This window comes from Haliaeetus leucocephalus, unplaced genomic scaffold (genome assembly GCF_000737465.1).
Source record: "Haliaeetus leucocephalus isolate CR32 unplaced genomic scaffold, Haliaeetus_leucocephalus-4.0 Scaffold167, whole genome shotgun sequence".
Taxonomy (NCBI): Eukaryota; Metazoa; Chordata; class Aves; order Accipitriformes; family Accipitridae; genus Haliaeetus; species Haliaeetus leucocephalus.
In genome coordinates this window covers 1,760,431-1,777,687 of record NW_010972603.1, presented here as the reverse complement: position 1 = coordinate 1,777,687, position 17,257 = coordinate 1,760,431, and the positions used below count along the sequence as shown (strand labels likewise).

The 17,257-nt window shown below is 40.8% G+C and overlaps 1 protein-coding gene across 1 annotated transcript in view; it reads right to left on the bottom strand.

Moving 5' to 3' along the window:
• Positions 1-17,257, bottom strand: part of DCP2 (decapping mRNA 2) — a 28,635-nt gene that overhangs the window by 11,054 nt on the left and 324 nt on the right. Inside the window, exons 2-8 of the mRNA XM_010563462.1 lie at positions 9,311-9,462; positions 6,955-7,082; positions 6,451-6,549; positions 2,927-3,079; positions 1,147-1,259; positions 935-1,042; positions 42-165 (exon numbers count right to left, since the gene is read on the bottom strand). Of these exons, the coding sequence (XP_010561764.1) occupies positions 42-165; positions 935-1,042; positions 1,147-1,259; positions 2,927-3,079; positions 6,451-6,549; positions 6,955-7,082; positions 9,311-9,462 (877 nt within the window). The remainder of the gene's footprint in view (positions 1-41; positions 166-934; positions 1,043-1,146; positions 1,260-2,926; positions 3,080-6,450; positions 6,550-6,954; positions 7,083-9,310; positions 9,463-17,257) is intronic.

Below are 17,257 nucleotides of genomic sequence, written 5' to 3'. Positions count from 1 at the left end.
AATAGCTTAGATGCATATGGTTGCCTAAGAAACAACCATACCTTTATTTTCAAAACTTCAGACATCTCAGGATGATTATATGGCTTCTGTGGCTGTTTTGGCTTCACCCACTGCTCTCCTGAAAAGCCATCTGTAAACACATGATGACTACAGCGAAGTTTGGATCTAGTACAGGAAAACAAACGTTTTACAACACAACTTCAAACCTATTGATAGTAGAAGAGAAATACGAAAGAATTTTCTGCTTTTTGAGAAAAATCTGGAAGACAAGCTTAAGTAACCTAGTGTGGAAATTAATAATGCTCACTGCATTCACCCAGCTTTGTTTTGCCTGCTGGTATGAAACCTATGCTCTGCATAGACAGCAAGCTAGGTCCACATTAGCATTTGTCCTGTTGTTCTCAGTGTTGGTGCTGACCTGACTCGAATTACTGGAGCATGTTCTTCTCTTTGGGACTACAGGTTTTAAAGTTTGCTCTACCACTTTTAGCTCAGCTGAATCAAAAGCCAGCAGCACTTGTTCCCCTATTAACCCCCACAGGTTTTATCTAGCTAGCTACTTCTGATAGTACCTTACAGTCCTACTTTAGAGAGTCCCGTTTCTCCTCTATGGAAGTGCCAAAAGCATTGAACTTGAAGCATTGAAAGTTACCTACTTGTTTTAGCTTCTGTTTTTTGGATTCCCATAGACAGGGCTCAAGAAATTATCTCAGTTCTGACACGTGTCAGAATTTACCAAAAAAGTGTATCATGACACTAATTAACTTCTCATCCTATTTACAGTCCCATGAGATATGGACACAACTTTATTTTTTTTTTAACCCATTCTATTACTGGAACACAAATACTTGGAGCAAGAGAAAGAACAAACAGCTTTGTATGACCAATGTTTTATAGAAAGGATATAGAGGTGTTAAACTGACCTGCTTCTTACCTAGCTTTTTCCCAGTTGGGCTTAGAGGGTGTGTTCAATGCAGATGAAAATCCATTGTCGCTATCTGAGGAATCTCCACTCTTTCGGGAAATCCATTCCCTCAATGGCCTGTGAGCAAGAAGTGCAACAAGATCTACTTACTAAAACAAATCTGAAGGAATTAAACATGTCTGAAAGGTACTGGCCTAGCATTTGCCTCATCTCAGACATACCTGATGAAGGGAATTGCCATAAAAAATTTGTTAGGTGCCAAACCCAGCTTGGACTTCGGGGTCATGTCATTTCTGTGGCAAGGTAATTTGTTGATGGAAAACCACTCAATATTCTAGAAAAACAAGAAATAAAATCAAAACACCCACTACTGTAGCCTTACAGAATGTTACAAATGTGTTTCAACCACAATTATTCCCCTCAATTAAAAAAATTACAATGGAAGACTTTAATTAACAGACCACAACAGGGTTTTTCACAAAAGGTTAATTAACAATGGGGTCATTCTTCTGACTGCAGCTGCAGAGTAAGAGATGGCACAGCACATACTCATTGCAAGATATGGCACCTAAAATATGAAAGGTATTATCCACCAACTAAATTGTGAATAAGGGTTTCAAAAACCAAATTAAACCACTGCACACTGAGTGCCATAAATAAAGTTAGAGGCTTTAACTATTTCAGAGTGACTCTATTCTTGCTATTTTTATTTAAAATGCCATCAAAACTAGACCATCAGTACTAGTTCAAAAATTATCAGAAAGAAGGGGATTTAGTTTGCAGAGCAAGTTTCAGTTTTTGTTATAAAACAACCCACAGGTAAACTATAGAACATGTGTTATAATTTATATATTATAGTTTTAATTGTTAAAGCTGTATGCTTTGCAGAATGAGAACAAAATCAGGAATTCTGAATATACACACATAAAAGAATCCACATGAGCTTTTCTATTGCAGAACCTAGCCCCAAAGCCTCAAGTCCAGATAAGATGCATATTATGGAAATAAGTTACAAACTGAACAGGTTTTCAGTATAGTTCTACAAGGAACAGAGAAACAGCATGCCTACTTGTATTAGATCAGATGAAGACTGTGTTTCAGCAGGGAGACAGAAATCTGTCATTGTAAGAACTCTTCATCACCCCCATGCAGATGGCCACCATTATACAAAGGGCGGTATTTACTGTACATTTAAAAAAACCTCAAAGTTCATAATCTTTTACTTCATATTTTGAAAAACAGGTCTCTCATGCAAGAAATTAAGAGACTCCTGTCTAGTCAACTGGAAGTACCTTTTCCTATTTAGAAAACCAGATGCCCTGTCCAGTAGCACCATCTACATGAAAAATATGGGGATAGCTGTTTCAAACTGAATTGCAATACAAGATACATATTCAAACTTCAAAGATTATGGATATCAGGAACAAAGTTTCCAACAGTCTACTACCCTTGCTTCTCCCTTTCACGATACCTTTTAAAAGCCTAATGGTACACAAACCATCCAAAACAGTTCCCATTGTGTCCCCTTCCCAACCTCCTCCTTAAAATACACTATTCTCTAAGTCTGGATGGTATCAGCCATGAAAGAGAGAACACAATCCTTAGTTTCTCCTTCTGATATCTAGGCTTTTATATATCACCAATTAATAATTACATCTTCAGAAGAATATATAGTTATATAGGCAGTTATAACTAGGAATAACATGAAATTAAACACATACACCACCTAACACCACCTAAGAGAAAAGAAGGGGAGAATTATAGTTTGACAGTATGCTCTAATGTTGTTTTCAGGATGAATGGAGACATCAGACACATGGTCAAGAATCAGTCTGCAGAAGAGTTGCAAGAAGTTGACAAGACCCTACAGTGCAGAGATGCCATTTGTACCTAGTATTTGAGGTATTCATCATCCTTGGTAGCTTCATTATTTTACAGACCATTAGCTTTAAAAAAAACAAGCTCCACAACAAGGTTCCTATAGAATCAAACAACACATACCCGAATTTCCCTTCTAGTTTTGGGGTTGAATTTTGTGTTCTTGGGAACTCCTGGAATGATGTACAGCCGTGCTAACTGATCATTAATATGCAGCTCAATATATTCTTCTTTGCAAATATACTCTTTTATGTCAAACCCAGTTTCTTCAAACACCTGAGAAGCATATAGATTAAATCAGTGTGTGTATTCAGATTTATCCTTTCAGAACCTATCATCACAAGGGAAGGAATGACTATTTTTCAGATCTATCCACAAAAGCAGGCCACTACTGGGAAAGACAAGCCTTTACACATAGATATATGCTCAATAATAGAAAAAGTATCTAAGATCCCATGTGCTTTGTATTTCTCTAAGACAGACCTGTAAAAAAAGTTGAAACAACTCTATTACACCTTCATGTAGCAATTTATTGACATGGATGAGGAGTCTCTAGCTGCTCCTCCATGCTGCTGGATGCATGGAAATCTTATTCACAGCAAAGACTACTATTTGGGGAGCAAAGACATCTTCAAATTCTAGCAAGGTTTACTTGCATCTCATTTTTTCTTCTCTTTCAACAGTCCTTCTACTTCACAAACCTTCTACCCCCAATACATATAATCATTTTTACGTTAGTAACAAAACCCAGCAATAGGGTAGCAAAACTCTAATTACAAAATTCAAACTGCATATTCACGCTGACAAAGAAATTTAAAACTGCATTGTCAGCTACTTTAAAGAAAAAAATAGGAGTGCTATACCTGCTGGAGATTACTAGAAAGACAATGATATTTTAAAAGAGCATTTTCTTTGCATATTTTATGGTCTTGCTGTGAAGGATCATAGAACCACAGAATGGTTTGGGTTGCAAGGGACCTTCAAAGATCATCTAGTCCAACCCCTCTGCCATGAGCAGGGACACCTTTCACTAGATCAGGTTACTCAAAGCCTTACATTGAAATATTTACTTGTGACAACATTCTCAAATATACAAGGTTTATAATATAAAAAGATTCATGTCAAACACACCTAACAGCTTAAATCAGATCATGCCTCTGAGCTTGCTAAGTAAATACTTATTTTTAGAAACTTCCTAGTCCTCAAAGTCTCCACAGGAAATACAAGTACTCAGACAACATGCAGGATTGATCCCACTGTCCAAAACATTTCTGCCCAGAGAGTGGAACGTGCATGTGAACAATTAATCACTCATAGAACTGGATATTAACTCCAGGGCTATTAAGCCCCACTGCCAAAAATCCAAAGGCAGAAGTCCTTAGCGAAATTTTTTAAAAACCAGATTTAGGATTAAAAAGAGGGACAGGATCTTCAGTAAAACCTCCTCTACACCCCCATCTCCTGTGGGTACATATAATGAAAAACAGAATCAAATAACTGCATATAAAATAGTAATAGCAGGAACTACTCAAAGTATGTTATGCAAAATACTGATGTATATACTGGCATCAGCAAAATGGTTGTTCAATTTTTGAAAACCCAGAGGAAATTAAGCACAAATATGAAAAAAAAGAGTCTTTAATTCAAAGCAAGTAACTGACCAGTTATACTTCACATTAGCACATACAACTCCTCTTCTATCAAAATAAAAAGCAAGCCATCTTCCCATCTAACTACATTAAGAATAGCAGAGATTACGAGAAAAACTAACCCCCCCCTGCCCAACCAACCAAAAAACAACCCCACATAAAAACCCACCACACAGTCTCAATTAAGAGAAGATATGCTTTTCTTCTATACTTATTCTTACTACTAACACTAATGTTTTCCCTTCCTAAGTGATCTTTCCAGATGATTCAGGTGAATTCATTGTAGAAACTCCTTTTACCAAGAGAATCATCCATTTCATTTTTGCTCTCATTGGCTTCTAAAATACTACTGAACCATACAGGCACTGCCCAGTGAAGACCTCTTCAATTAGAGCTTATACAAATGCCGTTTATGGTTTTAGACCTGTGCTGACTCCAGCAAAAGCAGTTAAAAGATTTATAGATTTATGCACAGATACTACAGACATCCTGATTCCAGCCACATGTAAGCATTGAAGAATTTGCCAGTTTACCCACAATGACATTTACCTTGGTGGAAAAGATCATAGCAACAGTTTTGTTCACTAGTGTAATCTAAATCAATTCTCCAAATAAAATAAAATAATAAAAAAAAAGAGAGAAGATTTTTTTCCCAGTTATAACTGTGCCCACTTGAATGCTTTTGCTAGCATAACCTGAAGTAAAGAGGAAGTCATACTTCACATCATTCCTTCCTGAAGCAGTTAACACCTAGTTTGTCCTGTCCACTCTGCTGTGGTCCATGTATTTTTATGATCTCCTCTCCCTTCAGTCAGTTCTTTAGACCAACCCTAAAAGCACCTTACTAGTAAATGTTTAACTGAACAAGCTATTTATGGGGTGGGGGGAAAGAGACATGCATTGAATAATCAACGTTACTAAGTCTCTGCTCATCCTTCCCAGCCCTTAAGTTCTGCATTGACAGCCCACTGCATCTGTAGCTCAGGCGCTTCACTCTTTGGCAAGTCACTTATATAAATAATGTTCTACACTCAGAAATCAGTACCTGCTAACATGAAAGTGTATTTCATGTGTGTCCATCACATAATAGTGCAATGTCAAGATCTAGCACCTTATTTTGCTATTCCAAGTCCATATTAAATATGAGTGGTATGGAAAGCACCATCACGGAATCAGAAATACAGAATTTTTCATTCATGCATCTTTGATAGGTATATTAAAAAAAAAAATCCATGGTTTCTCAGACACCGATTCAGTCCAACCGTGAAGAAAACGAACGCATCTTACTACTTTCACTCATCTTAATTTTCCCTCTCAAAAATTCTGCATTTATTATGTTATATGAACGTTGAATTTATATCAATAATATTCTTTTACAAGCTATTTTTAATATGTAGCTTCACTATATATCTAGGTCTCCATCAGCAACAAATCCCACAGATTTTAGTTTTCAGATTTTCCTTGCTATATACACTGCTCCTTGTTCCTGCATCACTAAAAAATAGAAAAGTAGAGCTCTTCATGATTTTACGTAATATTCTACAATCTCCAACTCAACTCTTTAGCCTGTTTACATAGCCCAGTGTACATAAGCTAAATTCCTATTCTTCTACCTTTTTACAGTTACAGTGGCCCTTGAAATAAATATTCCAAAACCACAAAGTATATAAGATTTCCCAAACACCAAAAATAATACTTAGAAGTAAATTGATAGTTCAGCAGAGAACTTTAAAAATAGTACTTAACTTAGCAAGTTAGTGCAAAAAGTTAAAAACATTGAACATTAATTTTAAATTATATAATCACACCCTTATTATCACTCTGGAACTCAGAAAAGCACTAAAAGCTACAGCAGACAACTCCTGCGAGAATAGACTATTTATTTACATGATTTCAATAAAGAGATACCAAAGCAAAATGTCTTTTCATCTAACGCATATATCCAGCTCTCAGAAAAATTTCTTTAGCTTGAATTTAAGGGAGTCAAACATAACTTACCTCTCTAGCAGCACAGTCATGAGGAGCCTCTTCTTTATTTACTTTCCCTTTTGGAAATCCCCAACCAGACTTTGCTAAATAGCCCTGAACCAAAAGAACCTGCAAAACACAAGGGAATGCAACTGTCAAACACCCACTATTGTAACCAATTTCTATTAATGTCTTCCCTTCACCTTCCCCTGCTTCTCCAAAAAGATACTTCAGCCTGGAGGAAGGAACCCATTAGGTTTTCTGTGTTCCAGCAAGAACTGTGAAATTTTTTATGGGATCATGCAACTTAGAATAAAAAACCAAAACTGAGTAGGAAAGCAAGTGGAAGTCTGTGTACTGTCTCCCATATTATATTTCTGTACATACTCAACAGTGTCAAGTACCTGCAAGGTCTTTGTGAATCTGAAGCACTTTTTTTTTCTCCAGATGAAAAACGTAAACAACAAAAAGATTACTTCTGCCAGCATTATGCCACCCTTACCTCTAGCCCTTCACAACTATTTCCGTACTTACATTTTCAAGTGTCTCATCAAGAATAATTGCACCATAGGTTGGCACTCCCATTTTGTATTCTTTCCACTCATCTAAAACCTTTTGTACATCTTCACCTTGAGGCAGTAAAAAAGGACAGTGATTGAAGAGTACAGCAGCATGTTAAGGAAGATAAACTTAAGCATCCAGTTTCAGATCACACACAGACATACAGAAGATACCCACTTAACATTTACAATAACCACACTCCCTCCCCCTAAGTGCTTTCAAGACATATTCTCTTGGAAGTATTATGAATAATCCATTACCAAACTCTAAAGGTCAGAAAGCATCATGTAATTTGGTAATTCTCATACAAGCCTATTTGGGGGGAAAAAAAAAAAAAAAAAAAAAGAGACAGTGCAAGGCTGCTTGTTTCAAGGAAGGTCTCCCCTAATTCTAAAGAAAACGTATTCACGTAACAGTTATTTTGAATATATGTTATTCTTAAACACATTTTTTTTCATTTTAAAGTGAGACAGACAAAAATACAGTTTCATCTCCTGCTTGAAGTGGAGATATATTTTTCCCACAATCATTTGTTAGACTACAGTACAGAATCTGTACTTAAGTATTTACTATGTAAAACAATTAGTTTTAATGACATCAAATTACAGACATCTAAGTTCTAACACACTTTACCAAAACTCACCATGCAGAGAAAACATGAACAACCTTTATAACTCTAAAACTTTGAAAGCAAATATGCAAGTCCTTAATAAAAGTATTAATATTATGTATTATATATAAAATTACACTACCAATAAAAAATATTCCGTAGCAGAGTACTTAAAAATACCACATTGCAGCAAACCTAATTTTTCTGGCAAATGTGAGCTGGAGAGGGACAGATGTAATGAACAAGTAACATCTATTGCATTGTATTTTTCCTGCACTGCCTACAATTACTAGAAGAATTCTGTTGGTCTGAAAATACATTTATAATTAAAAACATAGCCAAAGTAAATAAAATATAACTGCATAATATCAAGCAACAGAAAATTATCATATTCTTACACTTTATTGTTAAAATAAAAGCTGTAGCATTTCAAGTTAATGTTATCAACTAACAGAGAAGTATGTTGTGTAGTGAAACCAATATTATCATGAAAATTAGAAGCAATACTCTAATCCCACACCAAGAACATATAGGAAAAGGTTACAACTAAAACACTTGCTGGATGCAAGTCACAAGTTTTTCCTCCAGCAAGGACTAGATAGTGTACATTCCAGTGGCCCTTGTGAGAAATGAAAAAAAACAGAGGCCAACCATATGAATTCAGTAAAAATGCATCCTCTCCCTTACAAACAGAACTGTTTCTAGGAGCAACTTTCAGTACTTCCAACAAATACATGGCACAGCCCATGGGGGAACACATACCACCTTCAGCTACATTAACATTTATGTCACTAATTACTTGGAAAGGGATTAAATTAAGGAGACAAAACACCATGAAGAGCTATGCTGTAGTTTAACCCCAGCTGGCAACTAAGCCCAATGGAATAGGGGAGAGAATTGGAAAGGTAAAAGTGAGAAAACTCGTGGGCTGAGATAAAGACAGTTTAGTAGGTAAAGCAAAAGCCATGCACACAAGCAAGGCAAACCAAGGAATTCATTCAGCACTTCCCACCAGCAGGCAGGTGTTCAGCCATCTCCAGGAAAGCAGGGCTCCATCACGCGTAACAGTTACTTGGGAAGACAAACACCATCACTCTGAACATCCTCCCCTTCCTTCTTCTTCCCCCAGCTCTATTTGCTGAGCATGACGCCATATGGTGTGGAATATCCCTGTGGTCAGTTGGGGTCAGCTGTCCCGGCCGTGTCCCCTCCCAACTTCTTGTGCACCCCCAGCCTGCTCGCTGGTGGGGTGGGCTGAGAAGCAGAAAAGGCCTGGACTCTGTGTGAGCACTGCTCAGCAGTAACGACAACAGCCCTGGGTTATCAACACTGTTCTCAGCACAAACCCAAAACACAGCCCCATACCAGCTACTATGAAGAAAATTAACTGTATACCAGTCAAAACCAGCACAAGCTCCAACAGCTCATCTTTGAAACCCACCTAGTCTGCCAAAGCACAACCATGAGGAAAAATCCTCAAAGATTAGAAACTACCCTTTTTCCGTAGTTCTTTAGCAGTGTGAGAAACATCTCTTTTGTGGATGCCACAAAACTGTGGAAGCAATGAACAGATAAAAATCACATACCTAGCAATACTAACTTTTAATTACCAACACATGAACTGACATTTGCCTGCTGCAAGTATGAAATTTCATTAACAATATTCAGTTTGCACTTTATCCACCGAGACGGAAACAATCACAGTAATAAAAAGGATATCAGCTTTAGCAAAGTCTCTTATCCCACACTGAGGTAATCCTGGTGTGTTCTGCATGTAGAAATCCAAGTAAAACCAATGGGCAAGTTCAATCTGAAAACACACTCTGATTGCATTGTCTCTTTCTTCACTTGGAATGTGCAAAATAAATCGGCTGCAAGGAAAGAATTAAGAGTAAGGTTAGCCCAATCTATCAATTTATTTAAATCTAACAACAAAAATGCATTGCAACAGTGAATTCCCGATAAATTAGCACAGCGCAACACACCACCAGATCTTCCTGGTGATCTGGACAGAAAAAGGTTTTCACATCAAAGTAAAATACAACCTTTAATGTCAAGAAGGAGAATGGATCATGACGTTCTTTCACAAAAGTCAATTACAATAAACTAAGTAAATTAACTGTTGTGAAAACAGGGAGGACAAGGACATCCTACCTGAATGGCTGCATTACAAGAATGAAAGCATTTTTACATGTCCAGCAAAGAACACCTGCAAACTCTGGTAACAGATATCAACACTTTTTTTTCTGGACACAAATTAAACACAGCTGTGTATTTCCACTTAAAACCACAGTGACCTATTAATTTATGTAGATTTTAAAATTCAATAGGATCCCATTAATTTTCTCAGTCTGAAATAGAACATTGACAATTGGTTTATTTTTCAAGTCTCCTTTATGCTATAGCTCAGATACTGGCACACAAATATAGAGTCCCAGAGACGTATTAAGCGTAAGCAGCACTGTGTGATAGCATATTTTACTTAAGCAGAAGAAGCTTTACTTATTTATTTATTTGTAAGATCAAGAACAATAGAATTTTCTTTTTAGAAATTTAAGGTCATCCACCCCATTGAACTTAAACCATTTGACAGAGATCTCTTACATTCTGCTCCTGAGTACCATGAGCTAAGTAAAAGCACATAGTATCACTGCCAGAACCAGAAATACTTAAGACATCTTTACTTAAAATTTGACAAAGTATAAATTGTTGAGGGATGTCAGAAGTGGTTGCCTCTCCCAGCCACTCTGGCAAGGACTGTCTCTGGCCTGGCTGTTGGAGCCCAGCGCCGGGGTCTCTGCTCAGGCTGACAGACATGGCTGCTGCTTTCCCTTTGGCAGGTTCAACCAGTAGCAGAGCCCAGCATATATTCCAGTGGCACACACACAGAACACTAACACAGCGGGTCACACAGCCTGCCACAGACAAGGTGCTGCCCTCAACAGCACCTACATGGAGGACTCACACAAAATTCAAGCAGAGAGCACCAAGTCCCCTTCTCTTCTTCGGCTGGCAGAGGCAGAAGGTCGCTAGTGCAGGCACACACTTGACACTCTCCAGGTTCACAAGTACATGCACATTCACAGCTCCCTCAAGTACCAGCACGGCTCCCGCTGTCCACCCAACACCCTGCCCAGACCCCAGGCCCTCATACCCATCACGCAGGTCCCTGCCACGCCGGCTGGCCCAGCCTGAAGTTTGCCAGTGAGTACACATGCGCAACAGGTTTGAGGAAGATAAGACGCTCGCCCCTCGCCACCAGCCCAGCAGCTGGCACCGGGCACACGGGCTGCGCCCCACGGTCCTGTTCCAGCCACCGGCGCTCTGCCCCTCACTCACCTCACTCACACAGTTCCCCCGCAGCAGCTGGTTTTCAGGACACTCACCGTTTCCGCCCCCCCCGCGGCTGGAAGCCAAGACCCCCACCCACGCGACTAGCCGACATCCCCTCTCACTCCAGTAGCTGCGGCCCTGTCCACTCACACGCACAGTGCTCATCAGTAGCTGGCACTTCATCCTTGCAGCACGCCTGTATGTGGGGCAGAGAGCGAGATGATGCAAAGAGAACATTAAGAAAAGATTTAATAGGAAGATGTAAGAAGACAGGACAGACTGTGGCAATCCGCCGAAAGGCTCAGCCAGACAAGTTTTACGCACAACCAGCCCCCCTTATACCCCTTTCTGCCTACCCCCACTGTGTCCCCCGCTGCTCCCCTTCCCCTGCCGCACCCCTCCCAGCCCAGTGTGTGGGATCCCCCCTGGTTTACAGCCTCATCAGATGCAAAAGCCAGGCTGATCTTCTTGGAAGCACTGCCTGTGGTTTCTCGATAGCCCATCAATTACTGTGCCTGGCTGGTTTGTTTCTTGTCATTGTCTCCACTTTTGTTTTCTTAGGTCTGTGTCTGTGTATTTTTGGTTCCCCTTTTTCCCTTAGTTTCCCAGGAGCAGGTCCCCGCTCAGATAAGTTTGCTGGAATGAACATTCCCACACACCCTTATCAATCAGCAGCCAGGTTTGGTTCTCATCACTGCCTCCCTCAGATTTGTGTCCCTGTACGTTTTGTTTATGGCTTCCTCCTTTTCTTACTATCCTGTTTTTGCACTGAAGAAGGTCCTTGACCAGATACCTTTAAAGAAGCACTCTCCCTCACATAAATAACCATATTCGCTTCAACAACGTTCTCCTACTTGCCAATTTTCAATTCGCAATACCACCCCCCTGACTGCTCCTTTCTTTTTGAAGGCTCTATTACTGTGGAAAATAGCCCTTACATATAAAGCTGCTGTAGATTAAAGGTAAAAAAAAGTAGAAGTCCATTTTATTTTATAACTAGTTGATGATGGTTTCTTGCCCCAGCACTGCAGCTGCATGTGAATCTGAAGATACAATATGTAGAAGTAATACCAAAGAGGAATAAGAACATGCCAGCATTAGGCTTAGAGTAACAAGAGCAAAGCCAATTAGAACACTACTTATTAATCAAAAAGTTAACTCCTAAGTTACTTAAGAGTGACTGACAACAGGCATCTCTAGGTTGTACTAGGTGCGGGTGCCCAGGCGCTGGCAGCAGGGGGCTGCAGGATGGCCTCCGATGAGAAGAGGCTGGGGCTGCCCACGCTGGACACAGCTGGCACCAACAGACCCACTACAGGGTATAGCTGAACCCAGCAGCCAAGGCGGTGGCAACTCTAGGAAAGTGCATTTAAGAAAGGACAAAAATGCCAGACAGGCAGAGGAAGAGAGAAAAAGAGCATGAAATAGCAGTGCAAACACCAAGGTCAGAGAAGAAGGAGGGGGAGGAGGTGCTGCACGGCAGAGCAGATACCCACAACTGCAGCCTGTGGAGGATCCCATGCCGGAGCAGATGGGTATGTCCTGAAGAAAATTCAGCCCACGGGACTGACACACACTGCAGCAGGGGCAAAGCATGAAGAGGAAGGAGAGGCAGAGATGAAGCGTTACAAACCCACCACAACCCCCACCCCCCATTCCCCTGCGCTGCACAGAGTGGAGGAGGTAGAAGAGTCAGGAATGAAGGGGTGAAGCTGAACCTGGGAAAAACAGGGATGTAGGGGAAGGTGGTGGTTAAATTTTTTTGTCTTTGTTTCTCTCTATCCAAATCTATTTTAACTGGCAAGAAACTAAATTGATTTTCCCCAAGTCAGGTCTGTTTTGCCCATGATGGTAACTGGTAAGCAACCTTCCTGTGTCATCCTAAGCCACAAGCTTGTCCATCCTATTTTCTCCCCCCCATCCTCTTCAAGAGGGGGAGTGAGTAGCTGGGTGGGCTCTGGCTGCTGGCCAAGGTTAACCCTACCACAGTCCTGAAGTCAAAAGATAGGGTAACAGCACTTTCTTATAGGAGAAAGAGAACACCAAGAAGCCCCAAAACCTACATTAAGACTCTGTATATCCACTTATTTATTCAGTAAAGAACAACTCAGTAGCACAAGACAGCATGACAAAAAAAATGGCATGGATACCTGTGACTTGTTATTTAACAGAATGGGTCAGAGCAGTCCTGCTACTGAAGCTTAAACAAACAATAACTTACCAGAACTAGAATAAATTGTACCCTGGCATTGTGTGATTCTAAAACAGCCTAGGAACTCAACAGATGTTTGAAGACATTATGTACCTGGCTTTAGCTTTCAACTTGTTTTCAGATGCTGGCAAGTAACATTTTACTCTCTGAATACAAATTCTAAGTGTAGAAGTCTCTTAATTTAGCTTACCAGCAGCGAAAAACTGTGACAGCTTGGGAAAAAAAAAAGCCAACATTAAATGAAAGTGCGTTAGACTAGTGTTTTTAATCTTATTTTTGTTATCCTTAGGAGAACGGTTATGCAATAAAAGAATATAACAGTAATCACCACCACCATTATCACTTACACTCAATTCTCACACAGATCTCTACAGCTGAATATAAAAGCCTACTTATTATTTTACACTATTGGAAAAAGCTGTGGGTTTTGTGTTGTTGGGGGTTTTGTTGTTGTTGTTTTGTTTTTTTTCAAGAGCTAGCTTATACTGATTCCCTAATACAGGTTTCAGTGCTGTATAATTTCAGTATTAGATTCTGTAAAGTCAGCTGTGAACATTTGACTCTGAACATACCCATTACAGCAGGTAACTTTGTATGTTGAGCTTCACAGGACAAACAAAGCCCAGGGCCTGAGATTCACCCAATGTACTTGACTTAATAAAGCCAACATGCAAGAGAATTTTTAGTAACGTGCATTAAAAATGCTACATCTAAGCTTAGCTATAACCTATATGAAAGTATTATGTATTCCACTGCTCACAGCATGGAAAAACACTAAGGTTAGTATCAGAGAGAACATCTACAAGTACATATTGAGCCTGCAGGGTTTGTCGGGTAGTTTTCTTTCCTTCCACAGAAGAAATAGGTACACTAAGTTTCCTTTATCCAATTAGAACTTAATTTGATGCTGAATGCTGCAGTTGCTACTAAATAGCTGAACTTCACCCTCAGCAACATACATGATCATACAAATACTTCAAGCAAAACTTTGCAGAAGTAACATCAAGCCACAAACCCGGCCTAAGAACATAATCCAGACCCTCCTAGAAGTTGACATATCTCAAAACTGTGTTGCAGAGAATAAAAATTTGGAGTCTTAACCCAATTAACTACACAATTGAACAGTATTTGTCAACTTAAGATCAAAATTGATTACTACAAAAAGAAATCCACTCATCCTGCACAGTACCTGTAAACTTGGAAGCTTTAACTCACAATTGCAAAACTAAAATAGTTGACATGGTGAAGGTTACCCAGTAGTACTTCATGGTTTTTTAACCCATCAGGCTCAACAAAAACAAGCAAACAAACAAAAGAACCACCACACCCTCCCCTCAAGACACAGAAAATTAAGATACCAGCTAAGGCACCTTTGTGTGTCTTCGGAGGTAGCAACAGCCATGAGAATTACCTGCAGGCATTAAAGCAGCTGTAGCTGCCCCGAACAGTGTAACTGTTATTTAAACTAATTGGCTGAATTAGTTGGAACAGCTACAGGTGATCTGAGGACCCAGAATGAGCCTCTTTGAAGTAGGCTCTGTGTGGAACCTCCCTGAGCTTCCACCTAGACAGGAGCCCCTGTGAGGAATCTAAAGAAAGTGGTTCAGCTTAAAGTAAAATCCAAACACATTTTAGTTCAGCTGATAGAATTAGCACCAGCTCACAGTGATCCTTCTGTCATAAGAAAATGTATCGAGCAGGTAAAATGGCAGATACAGTGAGAATTACTGATGATCCCCTCTCCTGCGTACAGAAATTCTTAACAACTAAGAGTTTTCTGCAGAGAATCCACGCCTTTGGTTTCAGGACAAAGGAGAATATTACTGTCCAAAGATGAAATGTAGAAGTCTGAGAGATATTCTAGCACTCTCAAGAAACAAATAAAACCAATAGTTCTGTTTTGTGGACATCTAAGCTTTAACTTACCTTTTGGTTTTCAAATACACACACACACAAAAGAACATAAAAATGTCATACATACTAGGCAAACTTGACTTGAAAGTAGATTTAATTGTTTAGCTTAGTAAGAGTAACGTGAATGCTCCTCATCTCTTAAAAATTCACTAACAGTTATTTAGATTTGCAGCTCACACTGCTACAGTTCATGCGAAATGATACTAGAGAATTCATATGGGTCCTGTCACTTTCCAAACCTGTTATACTGAAATTATAATTATTTTAGTACTGAAGTTTTATTTGCTGACAGTATTAAAAAAAAAGAAAAACAAAGTATAGGTTGTGCTAGAAAATATTTTGAATTTTCTCAAAAACTGAGTATGAAACATTGCTTGGCTCTTTCTACCAAAACTTCCACTAATATCACATGTAGACTGAAGAATGTGGGAAGCAACAGGTATTTTAATAACCCCTTTATAGCCAGCCACCTGCAGCACAGCACCACTGGTCTTCCACTTATTTAACAGTTTATCTTCTCCCTTGAGCCAAGGCCTATCAGGCCCTGTCACTCCCCCCGTGCACACCAGAGTCCTTTCTCTTTCTCACGGGAAAGCCTGACTCCTCCACTCCTTTCAGTTCTTCTGTCCATGTCCAAGCAAGGCAACATATTTGAAGCAGGGCTTATCTGTTAGCACTAATGAAAGTCAACAAGGTGAATCAGGGAAAGATGAAGAGCAAGACAGGTGGTAACTACAAGCCCCTGATCTACCATTCTAAGGTTTTTCTTTTTTTAATTAAAGCCACACAACTACATTCATAGAATTATAAAACAAAACACCATTTCAAAGGCAGACAACGACAGCAGCTCAGAGGAACACAGTAAGACAGTGGGACTGACCCTGTAACAACGTAAGATCCAAATACTCACACGCCCTTCTATCAGTCACCCCACAGGAGTGACACTAACAGGCTATTTCAGTTTTGCAAGCATTGTGATTCCCCTCTGAATTTTCTGAAGAAGTTTTAAGCCCCGTTTCGTATGTCAGCAGGGACCTAAACGACAAGTCCCACCTCTCTGTAGGGAGCCCAAAGAAGACACGATGGAAACACAAACATGCTTCAGAGGCCAGACTTAGGGAACGGAAAATTTACTTGCGTATTGCGAACTCCAACTCTTGCATTAGATACACGACAAAACGCTACAGAGCAAAGAGGTTCTAGCTTCCTATGGTATGCGCACGTTTACGCATTTTCACTCATTTGAGCACAGCAATTCCAGTAAGTGGAATTCCTCTCTAGCAACCTTTCCCTCTTGTACATAAGTACTTCAGAAGGAGTCCTTCTGAGGTGGTAAGAGAGAAGCATTATTTCATGTCAAATATCACGTCCAGCTTGGGGCATCAGATTCTGGGGATGATAGGTGAATTCAGACGTCCCAAGGGCTGCACCACAGATGATCAGAGGCTGAGATCATATGGGGAAAGTGTGCCTCTCCCCTCTGCAAGAACACAAAATCCACGTTTTTTGAAAATTTAAACGTGTAGCCTTTAGGATATGAAAAGCTAACCGTTTTACTCTGAAAAAGACCAGCAAGCAGGAGAGGACAGTTTCAGACCGAAGGGTACTTCTCTGGCTCCTCCTGTGTTTTTTTTTTTCCTCACGGGAACACTCTCCCCCAGCAGCGGTAAACCAGCAGAAGGGACTCCTGCCAGCCCTTCTGAACGAAGCCAGGCTTCCGAGCGGGAACTCGCCCGCTCGCCAGCTCGCCCGCCGCGCCAGCCTCGCGCTTGCAGCTCTCACCCGCGCCACCACCACCGACCCAGTTCCGCCTTCCTCGGCCGAACACCACGAGGCGCTCAACACCGCACGAAAAGCCCGCAGACCACGCTCCCTGCACTCCCGCCCGCGCTCGGCTCCTGCCCCGCCGCCAGTTCAGCCCTACCTCGGGTCCTGCTGACGGCAGAGGAGAGCGCCGCCCCGCCAGGGCACCTTCCACGGGGCGGGCGGACCTCGGGCCACGAAGCCGCAAGGGCGGCGGATGCAGCCCCCCAAGGGCATGGGGGAAGCCGCGCCGAGCCCCTTCCTTCCGCCTCCCGGCCCGCAGCGGGACTGCCGCGGCCGCCTCTTTCCCCGGGGCCGCCGCGCTCCACCCTGGGAGTCCCGCCAGCCCACGGAGCGCTTCCAGCAGCCGCGAGCAGCCGCGGAGCCCCCCCCCGCCGCGCCTG